Source organism: Bufo gargarizans, chromosome 10 (genome assembly GCF_014858855.1).
Source record: "Bufo gargarizans isolate SCDJY-AF-19 chromosome 10, ASM1485885v1, whole genome shotgun sequence".
Lineage (NCBI taxonomy): Eukaryota > Metazoa > Chordata > Amphibia > Anura > Bufonidae > Bufo > Bufo gargarizans.
This window is the reverse complement of record NC_058089.1, coordinates 20,014,473-20,033,065: the sequence shown is the minus strand read 5'-3', so window position 1 is coordinate 20,033,065 and position 18,593 is coordinate 20,014,473. Positions and strand designations below refer to the sequence as shown.

At 44.8% G+C, this 18,593-nt stretch overlaps 1 protein-coding gene across 7 annotated transcripts in view; it reads right to left on the bottom strand.

Annotated features, from left to right (window-relative positions):
* Positions 1–2,188: 2,188 nt before the first annotated feature.
* The window catches only part of DGKZ (diacylglycerol kinase zeta), a 181,889-nt gene continuing 165,484 nt past the window's right edge, over positions 2,189–18,593 (bottom strand). For all 7 annotated transcript variants that reach the window (XM_044269558.1, XM_044269560.1, XM_044269561.1 and 4 more), the window contains 6 exons: positions 17,064–17,095; positions 16,921–16,964; positions 16,630–16,750; positions 14,455–14,491; positions 12,468–12,567; positions 2,189–4,060 (listed from right to left, as the gene is read on the bottom strand). In XM_044269558.1, the coding sequence (XP_044125493.1) occupies positions 3,944–4,060; positions 12,468–12,567; positions 14,455–14,491; positions 16,630–16,750; positions 16,921–16,964; positions 17,064–17,095 (451 nt within the window). In that variant the 3' untranslated portion in view covers positions 2,189–3,943. The remainder of the gene's footprint in view (positions 4,061–12,467; positions 12,568–14,454; positions 14,492–16,629; positions 16,751–16,920; positions 16,965–17,063; positions 17,096–18,593) is intronic.

Sequence of the window (18,593 nt, the reverse complement as noted above, 5' to 3'; positions counted from 1 at the left end):
AGCCATTTTATTAGTCATAAGATCACAGGTTGCCATTAACGTCACAGTTAAGTGACGTCTTTATTTGAAGAAATATGGTTTCCTCCATTTTGAGCTTTAGTCAAGTCTACAGGACTGAGCTGCAGGACCGGACGCTGCTACATGGAGACATATATTATTGTGCAGTGAAGGGACTGACATTTCTTTGTGCTGCTCATTGCTAGAGGTGTGGGGCAGTGACCAAGGATAAGCCATCAACGTAAAATCTTAAAAAGCTCATTTATTTTGGTAGCAATAAGTCCCACCTCTAAATAAGTCTGTAAGGTGGAGCTTGTAGACCTGTCTTCTACTGAGGGCATTGTAGAACGGTCTTCTACTGTTTACTGTTGACCAATCAGCTCTCACATAGTACCCAACCCTCAAAGTCTTGTAAGGGGCCAAAAGGAAATGTGAATTTTTGGAGTGCCGCTGGTGTGTCTTAAAAGTGTTCTCAGACGTATATATTGATGACCTATGCCTTGGATAGGCCATCAGTATCTGATCAGTGAGGGTCCAACACCTGGGACCCCCACCGATCAGCTGTTTAAAGAGGCCGCGGTGCTTCGGTGAGTGCCACGGCCTTCTCTCAGTTCACCAATCACAGTGCCATACATTGTATAGTGGCTGTGCTTGGCCATGCAGCTCAGTCCCATTCACTTCAAGTGCTCTTAGGCTATGTGACCGATGAACGTGATGTCACTTGGCCTTGGGAAAGCTGAGAGGAGGCCGAGGTGATACGAGGAGGCCGAGGTGATACCGGGAGCACTGATGCCTTTTTTCGCATAGCTGATCGGCAACGACACCAATCAGATACTGATCACCTACCCAGAGGATAGGTCATCAATATATAAGTCTTGGAAAACCCCCTTTAAAGGGATGGTCCACGTTATAAAACAGTCATACACGCCTTATCAAATTCCCTGCAGATTCCTTTCCAATGCTGGTCTCTACTTGTTCCTCCCTCTTGACTCGCAAAAAAATGACTGTTCAGCCAATCACTAGCCACTGCTGTGACCCGCCTCAGCCACTGATTGGCTGAACAATCATTTCCTGCATGCCGAGAGGGTGCAGGAAGTAGAGACGAGCAGGGGATCGGGAGGCGGAACTTGAGCGAGAGGGATTAGTGAGGTGAGGAATCATACCATTCTGGGTAATCAGATGGACAAACCCTTTAACCAATCTTCTAAAGGTGTCATCTACTGGTCATGTGATTCCTCTTGTCCAGTCAATTGAGAGGGATGTGGTATTTCAACTGTCTTTCCTGCCAACTCACCAAGTCTGAGAGTGAGGTTGGTATTTAGTCTAATCGATACCCCAATTTAAAGAAGTCGACCTTGTTGACAGCTGCTCTTGGAGATTAGGGCATACACTGTCTACAGAACCGGAGGCCACAAAGCTGGTCCTTCCTCAAAAATGTCTGCCACCCATCCTTCAAATAATATCCCTATGACTCTCCACAAAATGGCTCCTCCAGTTTTACCCAAGCAACAGGCACACATGAATACTATGACATCTGGGGCCATAATCCCGTAATATGTAATAAAAGTGACACGATCATATTTTCTCTTTAATATAGAATAAAGTATATCTTATTAGCATTTTCAATAAAAAATAGATTTCTCTCAGATTTACTCTCAGAAAACCATCTTGAGAGGAGGCCGAGGTGCTACTGGGAGCCCTGGTGCCTTCTCACATAGCATTTTTTTCTTTCTAATACATCGAACACCATACTGTGGAGGTAGAGCAGTTGCCCAAAGCAGCCAATCAGATCTCCTCTTTTACCATCAATCCTGCGCTGTTTAAATGAAAGCTGTAATTTGATTGGTTGCTATTGTCAAGTCTTTCCTTAGCGACTGCACTGGGTTTTTACACACGAGGCCTACATTTTGACCACTGAACGACTGCGAGATGCCCTCAATTTGTGGGCAGGGCTTACATCAACCACACCCATTTTCAGCCCTGGACAGCCCATATTTGCAGGGACTTTCTCTGAAAATTAGGGACAGTCTCAGCGGATTCTATGTTCTATAAAAATGGCAACTGGGATCCAGTGGGTTGCTAAGGGCAACGCTACCTCTTTGCACTGGTTTTAAGACCCATCTAGATGTTTCTCCCTTCCTGCTCTACCAGGAGGGTTGTAGTGTCCTCACAAAAAAACACAAAAATTACAAAAAAAAGAAAAACACTCAAACTACCACAAAAAAAAAAGAGAGCGTTTCGGGTCTGAACGCACAAATGGCGGGTTAAGTCGTGCCCAGCGGTAGGCAATCGTGTGACCGGCGTCTGATTTCCTGCTCATTAGACATTAAACATTCAGGTTTCAATGCACTTAATTCTGCATATGGCAGACATATTGCTTATTAACCCCTGGCAATCTGCAAAGTTTTTAATTTTTACCAATCCTTTGCAACAGTAAAGTGCTGAGGATGGAGCATGCAATTCCGGTTTGTATATATAGATCCATTTGTGACAATAGAGATCTAGGGCAAAAGGCAACTCACCGCACAACCTTAAAATTAATCTTTGATTGTCAAGCTACGGTGTTTTGTGTAGATTAAAAGAAGTCAATAAAATGGCTACTGTTCTGGTCTTACACGTGTCATTCCTTGGTCAGAGACTTTGCTCTAATCTTACTATAAAATGAAAAAGTAGAACATGGATAAGAAAAATAGGCAATAAGTTAAATAAAACAACTAAAAAAAATTACACCAAAGGTGTTTCGGCAAGAGAAATGACAACATGGCTGCTGCGCTAGCCTTATGGTGAACCCACATGTATCAAAGACAGCCAAATCAGTCACTGGTAGGCCGAGGCTACACAATGGTACAGTTTCTGGCACCCCGATTTAACACCAAGTGCACATCAGAAGACCTCTTCAGCACAGCGACCGCCCAACGGATTCAAAATGGCTGCCGTAAGCAAGATGGATGAAATGAACCAGGGTCAATGGGGCTATACTGACAGGTTACGGTTTACACCTAGCAATGGCTTCACCACGATGGCGTTACGATCCAGTGTAAACACTTGAATAACACCCTGGACATGAATGAGTCACACATTTTATGTACAAAAAAAAATAAAAGCTAAAAAACAAAAAATCATCCTGCTCTAATTCACAGGTCTAGTGATACTGGATCGATAAATAAGACAGTATCTGCGTGTAGAGGGTCTGTTCGACTACATGTACATACACTTCTGCAGGTCTCTATATCTACACAGCACACGACTATTAAGGAATAAAAATAAAAAAATCTAAACAATAACAAGAAAGTCATAAAAACAACAGATACATCTTTACACAAAAGAGAAGTGATCAGAGCCATCACTGGAGAGGTGAACAACAAAAACGCATGTAAACTAGCCCCAGTTATAGAGACCATATGTGCAAGATCAGGGCCGTCGTGTGCCCTATGGGATCCGAGAAGAAGTAAGAGTACGTACGAGGTGAAGTCTTACGTCTTCAGAAATGACCAGGAGCCATGGGCCCTAAATAGCCTGGCACATGTGAATACCAAAAGGGCGCTAAATTGGGAGCTAAACACAGTGAGTAGGTCACTAAAGGAGGACGTTTCTAGGATGGAAGCATATCAAGAATAGGTGGAATTACTTTAGTTAGTCCTAGAGCCATAGTCTCTGTAGATTGTCCACAGCTTGCGCACTTCCTCGGTCAGGAGAACGTTCTTATAAACAGGTAGTCAAGGTTCACAGGTTTCCACATAAGAAACACTGGCACGTTGGGAGTATCTGTTGATAGGAAGCTAGTGGTTCTTGCCCAGGACAAATGGCAGGGCTTCGAGATGTACAGTAAGGCTTCTTGAAAGATAGAGGGGGATGGGAAAGGTTAATTTCCTCCCCCAGAACCGGGGATAAGGAATTTTAGTTTTTTGTATAAAGAAGCGAGTCTTTCTGGGTAAGAGGCCTCTTGTTACACGGCTGTTTCCTGATCTTCTCTCTGAATCATTTGATAGTGCTGTCTATTCTCCAGATATGCAGCAAGCTCCGAGTCCTTCGCTTTCTCAGCCCGATTTTTTGGAGTGTCTCCCTGAAAAACAGAGATGCAGTTATTTATACTTTTATATAGGTGTTTATGTGTTTTCTACAAGATGGCGCCAACATATTCCATAGCACAGTACAGATTGATGGATGATACTATACAGTGCGGTCTACCGGCATATTTACACTATAGCGTGAGGTCTACTACACAATACAGGAGGACCGGCTGGCTTTAGTGCTCGAAATTCATCCTCCCGGAGAGGGAGGTTTCCACATCCCTGTTCTCTACTCCCTCTGGATCTAGTGAAGCTTGAGGGGTGGGTCCCGGTTGCATGGGAGATTGGGAGTCACAAAGGCAGAGAGATTGGGTCTCACTGGTGGAGGGGTCTATAAATCGCCACCCTCTTCACACTCTTCAGAGCATTCGGAAAGTCTTTAGACTCTCTCACTTTTTTCCACATTTTGTTATGTTGTGGCTCTGTGCTAAAATAATAATAATAAAGAGTCAGGTCCCCCCCAATCATTCTGCACTCAATGCCCCATAATGAGAAAGTTAGAACATAATTTAGAAAAGGAAAATTTTAATCTTGCATTGACGCAGGTATTCAGACCCTTTATTTAGGACATAAATATTCAGACACTTTACTAATGACTTAGTTGAAGCTCATTTGGCAGTGATTGCAGCCTCCAGTCTAGGGATTTTCTGCAAATTCTTCTCTGCAGATCCTTTCAAGCTCTTTCAGGTTGGATGGGGTGGACAGCCATTTCAGGTCTCTCCAGAGATGTTTAATTGGATTCAAGTCAGGTCTCGTGCTGGGCCACTGAAGGACATACACAGAGTTGTCCCTAAGCCACTCCTGTGTTGTCTTGCCTGTGTGCTTGCGGTCATTATCTTGTTGGAAGGTGAACCTTCGGCCTAGTTTGAGGTCTGCAGCGCTCTGGAGCAGGTTTTCATTAAGAATATCTCTGCACTTTGCTCCATTTGCTTCACTATAGGGATGTAGTGGGCAGGTGATGAGCAGTGCCTGGATTTCTCCAGACATGACACTTAGAGTTGAGGCCAAAAAGTTCAATCTTGGTTTCATCAGATCAGAGACTCTTGTTTCTCACAAAGCCCTTTAGGTGCTTTTTTTTTTGTTGCAAACTCCAGGCAGCTTTCATGTGTCTTTTACTGAGGAGAGGCTTCTTTCTGGCCACTCTGCCATGAAGGGGTGATTGTTGACATTCTGGAAGTTTCTTGCATCTGCACACAAGATCTTTGGAGCTTGGCCAGAGTGACCATTGGGTTCTTGGTCAACTCTCTTACAAAGGTCCTTCTCCCCACCGATAACGTAGTTTGGTGGGGCAGGCCAACTTTAGGAAGAGTCCTGGTTGTGCCAAACTTCTTCCAGAATTATATAAATCACTGTGCTCTTGGTAACTTTCAGTGCAGCAGAAATATTTTTGTACCCTTCTTCAGATCTCTGCCACCACAAAATCCATTCACAATCCTGTCTCTGAGTTCTACAGGCAGTTATTTTCTCCTCGTGGCTTGTTTTTTGCTCTGGTATGCATTGTCAGCTGACAAACCTTATATAGACAGGGCTGTGTCTTTCCAAATCATGTCCGATTAACGGAATTTACCTCAGGCATCTCCAATCAAGTTGTAGAAACATCTCAAAGATAATCAAGAGAAATGGGAGGCCCCATAGATAAATGTCAAATCTCATAGCAAAGGGTCTGAATGGTTATGTCCATGCAAAATTTTAGGTTTTCATTTTTAATAAATTTACAAACATTTCTAAAATTCTGTTTTCATTATTTGATTAAGGGGGATTGAGTGCAGGTTGATAGAGGAAAACTTTGATATTTTTTTATTTTAGCACATAAATAAATTGTGAAAAAAATGAAGGGGCCTGAAGACTTTCCGAAGACACTGTAGAATCTAAGAATGCCAGAGAAGTGGGTCACTGACCGGGAGGAAGGAGGGGAATAGGAGTCAAAAAAGCCCGGAGATCGGGACTCCCAGCTAGAGAGGTCTCTACACCTTCATCATCTACTCACTCTAGATCTAGGAAATCGGAGTAGCAGGCCCTGCTGGCCAGGGATGATGGGAGTTATGACCGCCCTAAGATCAAGCCTCCCAGAGCAAAAAATTTTGGTTAGACGCTGAAAATTGTGTGTTAATATAGCACGTGGTCTGAGGTTGCTGAAGTTGTGGCCTATGGAACCATAGACTGTAGATACTGTGGTGAACTGCACGCTATAGTAGTATCAGTACTCACCTCACTCATTGTCCCCACTGGAGCTCTATATACACACAAGAGACTATAATGGATTGACCTGGTAGTAACGGAAGGAGCATGACCCCACATTTTGGATGGAAGGGGTGTACAAACCCATAATGCCCTACTCTAGGCATTAAAGGGGTATTCCGATTGTTTTAAGTTAAACCCTATCCACCCCCACTGATCACGAGAATGGGGGCCCATACCCCCTGAAATGAACGGAGCGGCCGCTCCATTCATTTCTATGGGAATTCTGAGTCCCCGTTAACTCCGCTTCATTTTCAAGTCTCTTATGCCGAGCAGTTCCAGAAATAACAAGTAATTGATGTTTGTGTGATTCCCACATATTTTCTGCTAAGTATCTGCACACCAGAAGGACAAGCAGTAAGGACACTGAATAGCTAAGACTAAGGCTACTTTCACACTCGCGTTTTGTGCGGATCCGTCTTGTATCTGCACAGACGGATGCGCAAGAATAATGCAAACGCTTGTATCCGTTAATAACAGAAGCGATTGCATTATTTATAAAAAAAAAAAGTCTAAGTCAAAACGGATTCGTCTTGACTTACATTGAAAGTCAATGAGGGACGGATCAGTTTTCTATTGCACCATATTGTGTCAGTGAAAAACGGATCCGTCCCCATTCACTTACATTGCAAGTATAGACGGATGCGCATAGTCTCCGCATAGTCAGACGGTCACCAAAACGCTGCAACGTAACGGACACCAAATGCAGCCAAATTGATGCATTCTGAACGGATCCGTTTTGGGCCGCTTGTGAGAGCCCTGAAACGGATCTCACAAGAGGACCCAGAGACGCCAGTGTGAAAGTAGCCTAACAAAGGTGACAAGACGGTCAAGAGCTGTTCAGTGTCACTGCAGGCAATAACCGCTGTGCCAAGATGTCTTAAGGTGCTCCCCCTTCTGATTCTGGCAGACCGCTCTTTGTCTTGTTTGCACTCATCCTGATATTACTCACAGTAAATGAGTCATTCCATTACCAGGAACAGAAGGGGAAACATGGGGGAAGGCGTTAAGGTGCAGAATCTAGGGTGTGTATATGTGGAAAGATAGGACGGCAGATCTCGGCAGTACTTTGGACGTTACAGGGTTGGTCTGAGGTGTGTGAGGGGAGTCCTGGTGCTGAGTTAAGTATCCTAATAAATGACAGAAACTTTAGTCTCATTACGCGAAAACCCAACCTTTTCAACCTTAAAGGGTTTGTATCATCTCAGACAACGAGGGCATATTACTAGGATATGCCCCCATTCTCTGGGTCCCGCACCTATATCGTAAACTGAGCCGGCAAAGTGAAGGAGGGTGCACCACGCATGTGCAGCCACTCTCCATTCATTTCTATGCGGCTGCCGAAAATAGCCAAGCGTTGGCTCGGCTATTTCTGTCTGCCCCAAAGAAATGAATGGGAGCGCACCGAGCTCGTGCGGCCCCCGCTTCCGCTCATATCAATGGGGCCAACGGAAATAGCCGAGTCAGTGCTCGGCTATTTTCGGTTGCTCTATAGAAAAGGTGCTCCCACCTGCCCAGATTATGAGATAGGTGCGGGTCCCAGAGGTGTCTGAGCTGGGAATACCCCTGTAATCTTTTCACTGTATAGTTGAAGCACCATTTATTTGGTACAGAAGTCGAATTCCCCTGAAAAGCTGGATTTAAAAGATATTGTTCTGGCTTCCTGCAGCCACCACTAGAGGGAGCTTACGGCATACGGTTTATACATTGAACGCAATGAGAATACAGTGCGCTCCTAGGCTCCCTCTAGTGGTGGCTGCGACTCTAAAAGTATTTGTTGCTCTGCAGCGGATAAAGAAATATTAAATTAATGTGCACAGACATTATGTACGTAAGATGGACTGACATCAAGGGGTACTCATCGAAGTGACCCAAAAGAGGAAGGAGACTTATTTATTTTCATGTAGTGTCCCATGGAAAAAGTATGCAAGTTAAAGGGGTTGTCCGGGTTCAGAGCTGAACCCGGACATACCCTTATTTTCACCCCGGCAGCCCCCCTGAGCCTAGCATCGGAGCATCTCATGCTCCGATGTGCTCCAGTGCCCTGCGCTAGATCGCGCAGGGCACGGGCTCTTTTGTTTTTAATAACACACTGCCGGGCGGTAACTTCCGCCCAGCAGTGTGTTCGGTGACGTCACCGGCTCTGAGGGGCGGGCTTTAGCTCTGCCCTAGCCGTTTTACTGGCTAGGGCAGAGCCAAATCCCGCCCATCAGTGCCGGTGACGTCACCGGGGTTCCTGTCAGCCCCATGGAGAGCCCGGTACGTCACCGAAACTCTGAAAAATGCCTTTGCCCTGCGCGATTTAGCGCAGGGCAAAGGAGAGCATCGGAGCATGAACTGCTCCGATGCTCATGTCAGGGGGGATGCTGGGGTGAAAATGGAGGGCTGTCCAGGTTCAGCTCTGAACCTGGACAACCCCTTTAATTCATACAAGCCAAAAAAGAAACACCCATTTGTAGGCAGCACTGTTTGGCTGCATGCCCCTCATCAGTATGGAGCAGGGTACTGGTGAGATGCAGCTCTGGGGTTATACTTTTTGTCATTGGACATACAGCGTTGTATGAAGACTTATTTTTCAGGCAATGTGCCATGGGAAACTTGCAAATTAGATCATATTAGTCAAACCAGAGACCATCTGTACACAGCTTTTTCAGAGTTCTTGCCACTCATCAGTACAGATGGAGGATTATGTTATAATGACAATTATTATATCCCTAGCATTGGGTACTGAGATGCCCTGTTTGGACCTTAAAGTCTACGAACACCCAGGATATTATAATTTTTTTTATTATTATTGCTTTTTACTCATTTTGGGCTAAAAATCTTTTTTTCAATTGGTCTTTATTAAAAAAGTTAAAGGGCTGTCTCACTTCATCAAGTGGCATTTATCACGTAGAGAAGGTCACTACAAGGCACTTACTAATGCATTGTGATTGTCCATTTTGCTTCCTTTGCTTGCAAAATTCATTTTTTCATCACATTCTACACTGCGTGTTTCCATGGTTACGACCGCCCTGCAATCCAGCAGTGGTAGTCATGCTTGCACAATATAGGAAAAAGCGCTGGCCTTTCTTCTGGCCCGAGCTATGGGATCGTACGTACATAGGCTAGTGCTTTTTCCTATAGTGTGCAAGCACGACCACTACTGATGGTATGCAGGTTGGTCGTAACCATGGAAACAAGCAGTGTATAATATGATAGAAAAATGAATCCTGCCAGCAAAGGAAGCAATATGGACAATCACAATACATTAGTAAGTGGCTTGTATTAACTTTCTCTACATAATACATGTCATTTGCTAAAGTGAGAGAAGACCCCTTTAAGCCATTACTGAGATACAAAGATTAATAATCAATCAGTCTGCAAGCTGTCACGGTCTGTTTTCTTTGAATCCCATCATCTGACGGGCTCATGTGTAGCTCTTTTCGCTGATGTCCTGACTTCATAAACACTCATTATAGCTCAATTCTTCTCAAACTGATAAGAATATGGCTAATGGTCTCTTTACACACGACGATCTAGGCAGAGGCTTTAAATCTCGGCTTTACTAAAGTACAAAAATATATTGGCCCGGGGTATACCATTACTAACAAAATGGTGCCAGGAGATATTAAAGCAGGATCCTGCAAGAGAAGGCAGTAAGTAGGTCTTACTGACCCATCATTAGAGAAGCGGTCTCAGTACCAGCCTGTATAAGGAATGCACATTAAACCTGCAGCTGCAGGGTGGGGGGCAATTTGAGAGGATAGGGGGGGGGGGGGGGGTTATGGCTGCCGGCAGCTGTCTGGAATTCCTCAGCTTCTGTCTTAACCCCTCTGCTAACAATTCCCGTTCTCTTCTGCCCCCCTCCTCGTCTGCTTTACACCCCTGGCATTCCTACCAATCGCCTCTGTATCTGCAGCTGCCAGAGTTCTAGTGGGGGCAAGGAAGGAATGGTGGGGAAGTGCAGGGGGGGGTAAAAATAAAGCAGAGGGGGTACCACTGAAATCATTATGGACCAGCAGCCAGTATGTAAAGCGGAGTAGAATAGGCACCGGAGTACATACACCTGTGTATTCATGGTATCTGGAATGAGTCATATAACTAACCCTGATCTATCCAGCCATGTCTACTTTGTCTAGGAACATTCCGGCTCGATGCAAGAACAGACAAAAAAAATATCATAGACAAAACTAGAAAAGAAAGGAGTTAAAAGGTAAAGCCGACTGTACATGCTGAGATGAGCCATCAATGCCTATGATCCGGGGTTCACAGACCCCTTATACAATGATGAGGCCCCTGCCACAGTAAGGGTCCGATTCTCTTTTTTGATTTTTGTTCTCTTGCAGAATCAGACGATTTACCAAAAAATTTAAGAAATTATTACACTCTGCAATCCTGATGACTTAAAGGGGGATTCCAATCTGAAGCATTTATCTACTTTATAGATGATAATTACTAGATCATTGGTAGTCATAGATTTTGAATGGAGCGGCAGGGTACATGCTCGACCACCATTCCACCGAAACAGGATACATGCTCGACCACCCTCTAGTGATCAGTTGAAGTCCCAGTGATCCAACCCCACCCAATTTAGCATTCATACAGTGGATCGTAGATAAATATGTTGCAGGCTGGAAAACCCCTTTAAAGGGGTTGTCCAGGATTTCAATACTGATGGCCTACCCTCAGGGTAAGTCATCAATATTAATTCAGTGGGGGTCCGACTCCCGGCACCCCCGTCAATCATTTTTTTGAACAGACCACAGCGCTACATAAGTGCCGCGGCCTCCTCTTAGGCCAGTGATGTCAGCGTACATCAGTCACATACCCATTGAATGGGCCTGAGCTGCAATACCAAGCACAGCCACTATACAATATACGGCGCTGTGCTTGGTGAGCTGTGAGAGGCTGTAGAGCTCACAGGCATGCCGCAGTCGTGTGTAACAGTTGATTAGCGGGGCTGCAGGGAGTCAGACCCCCACCAATCAGATATTGATAACCTATCCTAAGGATAGGTCCATCAATATAAAAATCCCAGGGAGGCCCTTTAAAGGTGTGTGGTTTGGTAAGCCAATATAAAATACCCTAAGAGTGAGCCTCATTTATCAGCCAGAAGTGTGGCTACAAAAAAAAAAATCCATCTAAAGGACACGGCATGGCTATGGATTACGCTGACTTCAAAGGGGCTATGTAATGCTCCTATTCACCTGTGGTGGTGCTACAGAGTTAAAAACTTTATTCCCCTACACATTAAAGAGGTTGTCCGAGTTATTTTCTTGTTCTGTGTGTGTTACTAACTAATCAAATGTAACAGCTTTGCCATGCACTTACTGCATCTGTAGTTGCTCCTTTCTCAAATTTCACTGAGGGTCACATGACCTGTGATGTCAGCTTCTCTCCCTGCTCTCATAATGAATCCTGCACAAGCCTGAAAGAGCAGATGTGTGTCTGTACACGAGTCACTGTGCTGGCCAAGCGCCCCCCCTTCCCCTTCACTGCCATCTGCTTCTGTCTGCTCTCTCCCTGGATTCTTAACCCCTTCAGCTGCACAGACTCAGGGCTGAAGGCTTTACTGAGTAGCTGCAGGCAGTGAGGAGACAAATGCTGGGCACAGGAGCTCACAGACTAGAGGAGTTCTGTACAAGAACAGCTAGGGGGAAAATCCTGTGTGCATCAGCAGTGTCATTGTACAACTGGGACTTGTAGTTCTACACATACAACATGCTGCAGAGTCTCCCAGCAGGCAGACATGTCACTCAGGGCAGCACTTATATTCACTCCCTTTGCAGAGCGGGGGGAGGGGCAGAGATTGTTGTTATTGAAGGTAAACAAAGAGGAAATATATTTTTTTTTTTAAACTAAAACTTGCTTAGCTCAGTTATATATTGCTGCCCATCAGATTTACAGTGCTATATATATTTTTTCATAACTCGGACAACCCCTTTAACGCTAATCGTTGCAGGAAACCACGTTATGCGCTTATTGTCTAACACAATTGGTCTGTCCATGGGGGACGACCCCTGTTAAAACGCTCAGGAAATCTTGGGAAATAAAATTTGTTAACCTATTCACTCTAACCACAAAAAAAAAAAACAACCCTCAATGTTCATGTTTTTTGCCTTCAGTTCTCGACTTCAAAAATTCCACAGTAAAGCCACACCTGTGTACTTTAACCATTACCTGCAAATCTGTTTTCATGAGCGATGCCCCTGCCTCCACTATGTAATGACAGATGGTGCGCTGACGTAGAGAAGCCGCAAGGTGCAGCACGGTCTCCCCGCTGAAAGACAAGAAGGATAAGGTTTAGTCACGTCAAAACTTTAACCGTGCCTGGTAATTATCCATCCAGGATTATCAGAAGCTATGGACAACTCTACACTAGGACACATCCCCTGAATGTACAGCATGCTCCCACTCACTGTTACCATGGAACTACTGGCCTCAATTGTGCTGGTCAATATCTCGCAAGAGATAAAAAAAAAAATTCTGTATTTGTTTTTGGCTCCTTTAAATATTTACTTTGTGTAAAGCAAGTTCACTAAAGACTAAGTAACGTCAGAGGAAGAAGTGAAGACTAGTGGTACAATTACACTTACAAGGATGGTAAATCTAAAGGCAGAATTTGCTGAGCAGTTAAAGGGGTAGTCCAGGATAGGCCATCAATATATGATCAGTGGGGGTCTGACACCCTACACCCCTGTTGCAGGGTTAGGCTGGGCACCAGAACTACACCGCTCTGTCTGGTGGATAGAGCTGGTAATTGGAGCAGTGATGCAGTTAAGCGATCAGGTGCAATGCTGCACTTTACCATCTCTCTCCTTTAGGCTAGGTCTACACGACGACATGTGTTGCGCAACACATAGGGCACAACTACACTGCAACATGTGTCGCGCCACAATTTTTATAATGGTAGTCTACGGTGTCGCGCTGCGACAGTCGCAGAAAAATCCATCTTGAAGGTGTTTTTTGCAAATGTCAAGTCGCAGTATAGACTACCATTATAAAAATTGTCACGCAACATGGTTGTGACGAAATGTCGCGCGACAAATGTCATCGTGTAGACCTAGCCTTACACAAGGGAGGGAGCTGTGCTGTTTCGTCACTGATCTACAGGCGTGTGGTGTGTCAGACCCCCACTGATTGGATATTGATAGTCATCAATATTTAAAATCCTGATACTGGAGTACAAGGCTTGGCTCCGTCAGTCCCCAAGACATTGAATGGAGCGGCAGGTTACATGCTCCACCGCTGCTCCATGTAAACCCCTCTTCCCTGTGATCATGCAGTGAGGAGGAATTGAGAGGGGCGATTTGGGACACCCATGCTGGTGACTGATGAGGATCAATGCTCATCATGGAAGAAGCCCTTTAAATCTAGGGCACCATAGCTCCATCCAATTTTTCCCCAACTTATTGCATTAGCACCACTTGTGGTTGAGGTCACTTGTAACTTTTTGAAGTGTCGTATGTTATTAGTGGTCTGCAAATATCTGGATCAGTTGTTCAGCAAAATCTTCCGCATGTCAGCAAAAAAACTGAAAAGGATGTTTCCTTATGTCTCCTGTATTTTGTAGATCCGCAATAAAACGGAAGGTATCATTTTAATAAAGATTCAAAGGTGACATGACAGGGCATTAAAGTTTGAGGACGCGGATCCGCAAAATATGGATTGCATACGGAACACATTGCGTGTTCAATCCGCATTTTTGTGGAACGATAGACTTGAATGCGGCCACGGACAACAAGTATAGGACATGCTCTATCTTTTATGTGGACATATGGCACGGATATAGAGAAGCGGACAGCACATGGTGTGCCATCCATGGAGTTTGCGGTCCAATAGAAACGAATGGGTCTGCATCTGATCCACAAAAATGCAGAACGGATGCGGAAAGAAAAATACAGTCGTGTGAATGGGCCCTGAAAAGGTATATTTTCTGCAAATGTGACCTGTCCTATTGTTTGCACGCAATGGGAGCATATCATCTAAGGAGCAGCGGCAAAGACCTCCGTGGAGACCACTTTTTTTTTCTTGAGGCAATTATTGCATTTTTCTAAGTAACATTCCTCTTCTGAGTCATTTTTGACATTAATGCCTCTTTAACACTCATGACTCAGCACCTCAACCACATGATGAGTCTTGGCAGGCGTTCACATGTGAAACTTACTTCTTCAGCTCAGCAACATCCAGGATCTCAGATGGAGCTTGACAAGGGGAGAAAAAAAAAAGTGATCATCAGGAAAAGTGATGCCGTGGCAGAAGACAACTGCATGAGGTCTGAGTAGTATTACAGCGAGGGTAACGAAGAGACATGAATGGAAAGACATAGGGGCACATTTATCAAGACCGGCGTTCCAGCGCTCTGCGTTGGATCGCCGAAGTTATGTAGAGGCGCCGGCCTTTACATAACTTCGGCACATCCACCACCGACTGTAAATGTGAGACAGATTCCTTGCTGTCTTACTCAATTTTTACACCTTAGCTACTTTCACACTAGCGTTTTTGCTGGATCGGGCAGGGTTCAGCAAAAATGCTTCAGTTACGGATAATACAACGATCTGCATCTGTTATGAACAGATCTGGTTGTATTATCTTTAACATGGCCAAGACGGATCCGTCATGAACACCATTAAAAGTCAATGGGGGGTGGATCCGGTTTCTATTGTGTCAGAGAAAACAGATCCGTCCCATTGACTTGCATTGGGGGTCATGCCGGATCAGTCTTGCTCTGCATCCCAGGACAGAAAGCAAACTACAACATGTTGCGGTTTTCTCTCCGGTCTGGGAACGCAACCAAACGGAACGGAATGCATTTTGGAGCACTCCGTTCAGTTCAGTTCTGTCCCCATTGACGATGAATGGGGACGAAACTGAAGCGTTTTTATCCGGTATTGAGCCCCTATGACGGATCTCACTACCAGAAAACTTAACTGCTAGTATGAAAGTAGCCTAAACCAGGTTCATCGCTTCTGATGACTGCGGGACAACGTAGCGTAGATGAGCAGATTGCACGGTCTATGCTCATGAGACATGTCCGACATTAGCAGAATATGCATTGATCCTTCATGTAGGGCAGCTGCACCCGCCAGTCGCTAAATCTCTCCCGCTAATAAAGGAGCGCCCCTGCGGATGCCCCAGGAGGTACATTAACAAACTAAACAGCACCTACATTATATAGATAAGGTCGTCTATAGTTCCCCTGTACAAGGCAGACTAGAATTATGATCAGTGAAGCCATGGGATTTTATCTTCTTGTAACAGGGGCATTAAAGGGGTTACCCAATCAGGAGATGCCCCCCATCAATATAGGGCACACAAAGGACACTACTGTTAGGGCACAGGGATCTGTTGCTTGGGAGCCCCCTAGAGCAGAGAGTACTGTCTCTGGCAGGCAAAGGCTGTCCAGGTATTCACCCAGCAAAATTAGCCATGTCCCCTGGGTCCCAGAAACTTTAAACCTCTTCCAGGTAATGCAGTGTATAATATGGAGTAGCATATACATCTAATTTCTCTAAGTGGTATTCCCATCTCAAAGTAAGTACATATCACTAGAATACACCACCACTTAATGATTGATGGGGGACCCTCGCTGCTCTGATTCTGTGCTGCAGATCTTTCACCATTTTCCTCTGCACAGCGGCGCCCCAGCCACCCAGCTGTGAACGAAACAGTGGCCCCATTCACTTTTAGTGACCACGTTTTCGCAGCGCACACTGCCAGAAAAGACACCATGCAGACGACCGGATGCATTTTGCAGCAAGTCCGCAAAATACCGATACCGGCCGTGTTCACCCCGCAATTTCTGCAGTCCCCATCGTCAAAATTCCTATTTTTGTCAGTAATAGACATACGAATGTGGACAGCATACAGTGTGCCGTCCAAATTTTTGGTGGCCTTATTAAAAATGAATGGGTCAGTGGAGGATCGGATGCAGAGAAAAAAAAAAATATACAGCCGTGTGCATGATGCCGAAGACTGAAGAGGATGCAGAGCTAAACCAGTGCCGCAACCCCTTCAGGCTCAAGATTGGGGGTGGTCCTAGAGGTCGAACTACTACTAATCATAAAGTGATGGCATATCCTAGCACTAGGATGGGAAAACCCATTTAAAGGGCTTTTCCAGATATACTGAAGTTGCTGCTTGTCTAGGGGATTGCTGCGGTTTTAGGTTATGTATTTACTGCTGTTATTAGCTAATCCTTGGGGCAGCTTTATTGCGAGAGATGGGCTGTCCAACAGATCGGTGCATATATACTTTACATCCATTGCCAAGGTTGGAGGAGTCACAGATGAAGTATTAGAGGCCACCGATGGAAGAAAACCAGTCTTCTTCAGCCACTCACCATTCTCAATGATATATCTGACAATCTCTTTGCTCCCAGCACTGACTGCGTGATGTAACAGCGTGCAGCCATTGAAGTCCCTCTGAGTCAGGTTGCCGCAGGCACGATGTGCTTCTCTGAACTAAGATCAAAATAGGAAGAGATGGCTGTGAGAACCGCTAGGTCATGACAGTGCGCCTAGACCGCTATCACATGAACTGCGAGGGTGCGGAGAACATTCCCCTGTAACCAACGACCCTCGCCTGAGTCCATATACTAACATGATAACTCCGCTTAAGATCATCCATATACCTTTTGAAGGTCATCGTTTTTTGCAGATTCCAATAAAACTTCATCTAAAAAAATAGACAAAAATGCAAAGTAATAGTGCTCAAGAATATATATATATTGTAGATGGATAGATCGATCGTCATAAGGGGATGTTAATCACTCACCAGGGTTATAATCTGAGATGTCATGACCATTCCTAAAAACAAATTAAAAATGTATTAAAATATATACATGAAGACATGTAAGGTACTACCAGACGACCTGCAGCGGGCAGCATCTCATACAGTATATAGAGAAATCACCTTTAGGGCTCATGCACACGGTCGTAACCGTTTTTGCGGAACATCCTGCTCTCTATAAAACTGTTCTATCCTTGTCCGTAATACGGACAGCAACGGGACATGTTCTATTTTTTCGTAAGTGCTGCGGAACGGACACACAGATGTGGACAGCAATCTGTGTGCTGTCCGCCTCTTTTGCAGCCCCACTGAATTGAATGGGTCCGCATCCGACCCCCCAAAAAATATGTATCGGATGCGGACAGAAACAACGGTCGCTTGAGTACTGTGGGAAAGTGTTGTGACCTGCGCAGAAGTAATAGATTACATTGTGACATCGCCAACTGTGAACAGTGGATCCTGTGTTATCTACACCCAGGTGGTACCTGCCGTTGTAATCTTGCCTGCGATGATAAGGAGATGACTGCTGCGCAGAGATCTCTACAGAACAGGAAGTGGCGGCCTATTATGAGGCTCAGTTGTCAAAACTGCAGAATTTAAGGATTTTTGTTAATAGAGCTAGAGACATGAAAAATGAAATCCTTTTAAAGGGATTGTCGATCATGGATGCGTTGGTGATTCAAAGTGAAAGACGCTTGCTGTAACTTCTCTCGGCTCCAGCTCCCAGATAAGGGTCCTGAAGGGCGTTTCCACTCTTTTAACCCAATAATCTATATAATCTATCTAATATATTGGAAAAAGGGGTTCCCAAAGACCCTAAATGGCATATATTTAGTTACAACCTCTCCCACATTTACTCCCCTCTCTCCTACGGAATGTGCTTCCCCGTCATGTGTTTAGCAATCAGGTGTCCTGAAGACCTTCTGACAGATCCATCACAGGTCCGCCTAGTGAAACATCCCCCCCATTCCCAAATGGCTGCACAATTAGTCAGATTTGCAGCCGGTTATTTGGGAAAGCTGGGAGGTATACTGGCTGTCATCCTCACATAGTGCAGAACTTATTTATGATATCATTCTGAAATAATTTGTGTAGAGGGAGCGGAAGATGAGCCATCGCTCTAATTCAGGGATGCTGCTGACCGACTCAACTTCTCGATAATCAGCCGCTCTTGTACCATAGGAAAGTCTGCTAATTATTTGTGTAACGGAACTGCATACAAACAAAAAACTTTTCCTGCAAGTTCCTGCGCATGCCGATGACTAAGAAAGTCCCATTTAAGTAGATTTCTACTGAGATGCTGGGCAGTCACCCCGAGAGGTTAATGGCTCGCTAGTGTAATGGATCCGATGGATGCCTAGTTTGGTTTATACATTTTTATTAGAACCAGATGTTCACTTTGCATGTCCGTACACGGGGCCCGTTCCCAATTGTAAATCCTGCTATGTTATTTAACATGCCACAATCCTTAGGGCTGGGATTAGGAGACATACAAGCAGAATAATGTAATTGTAG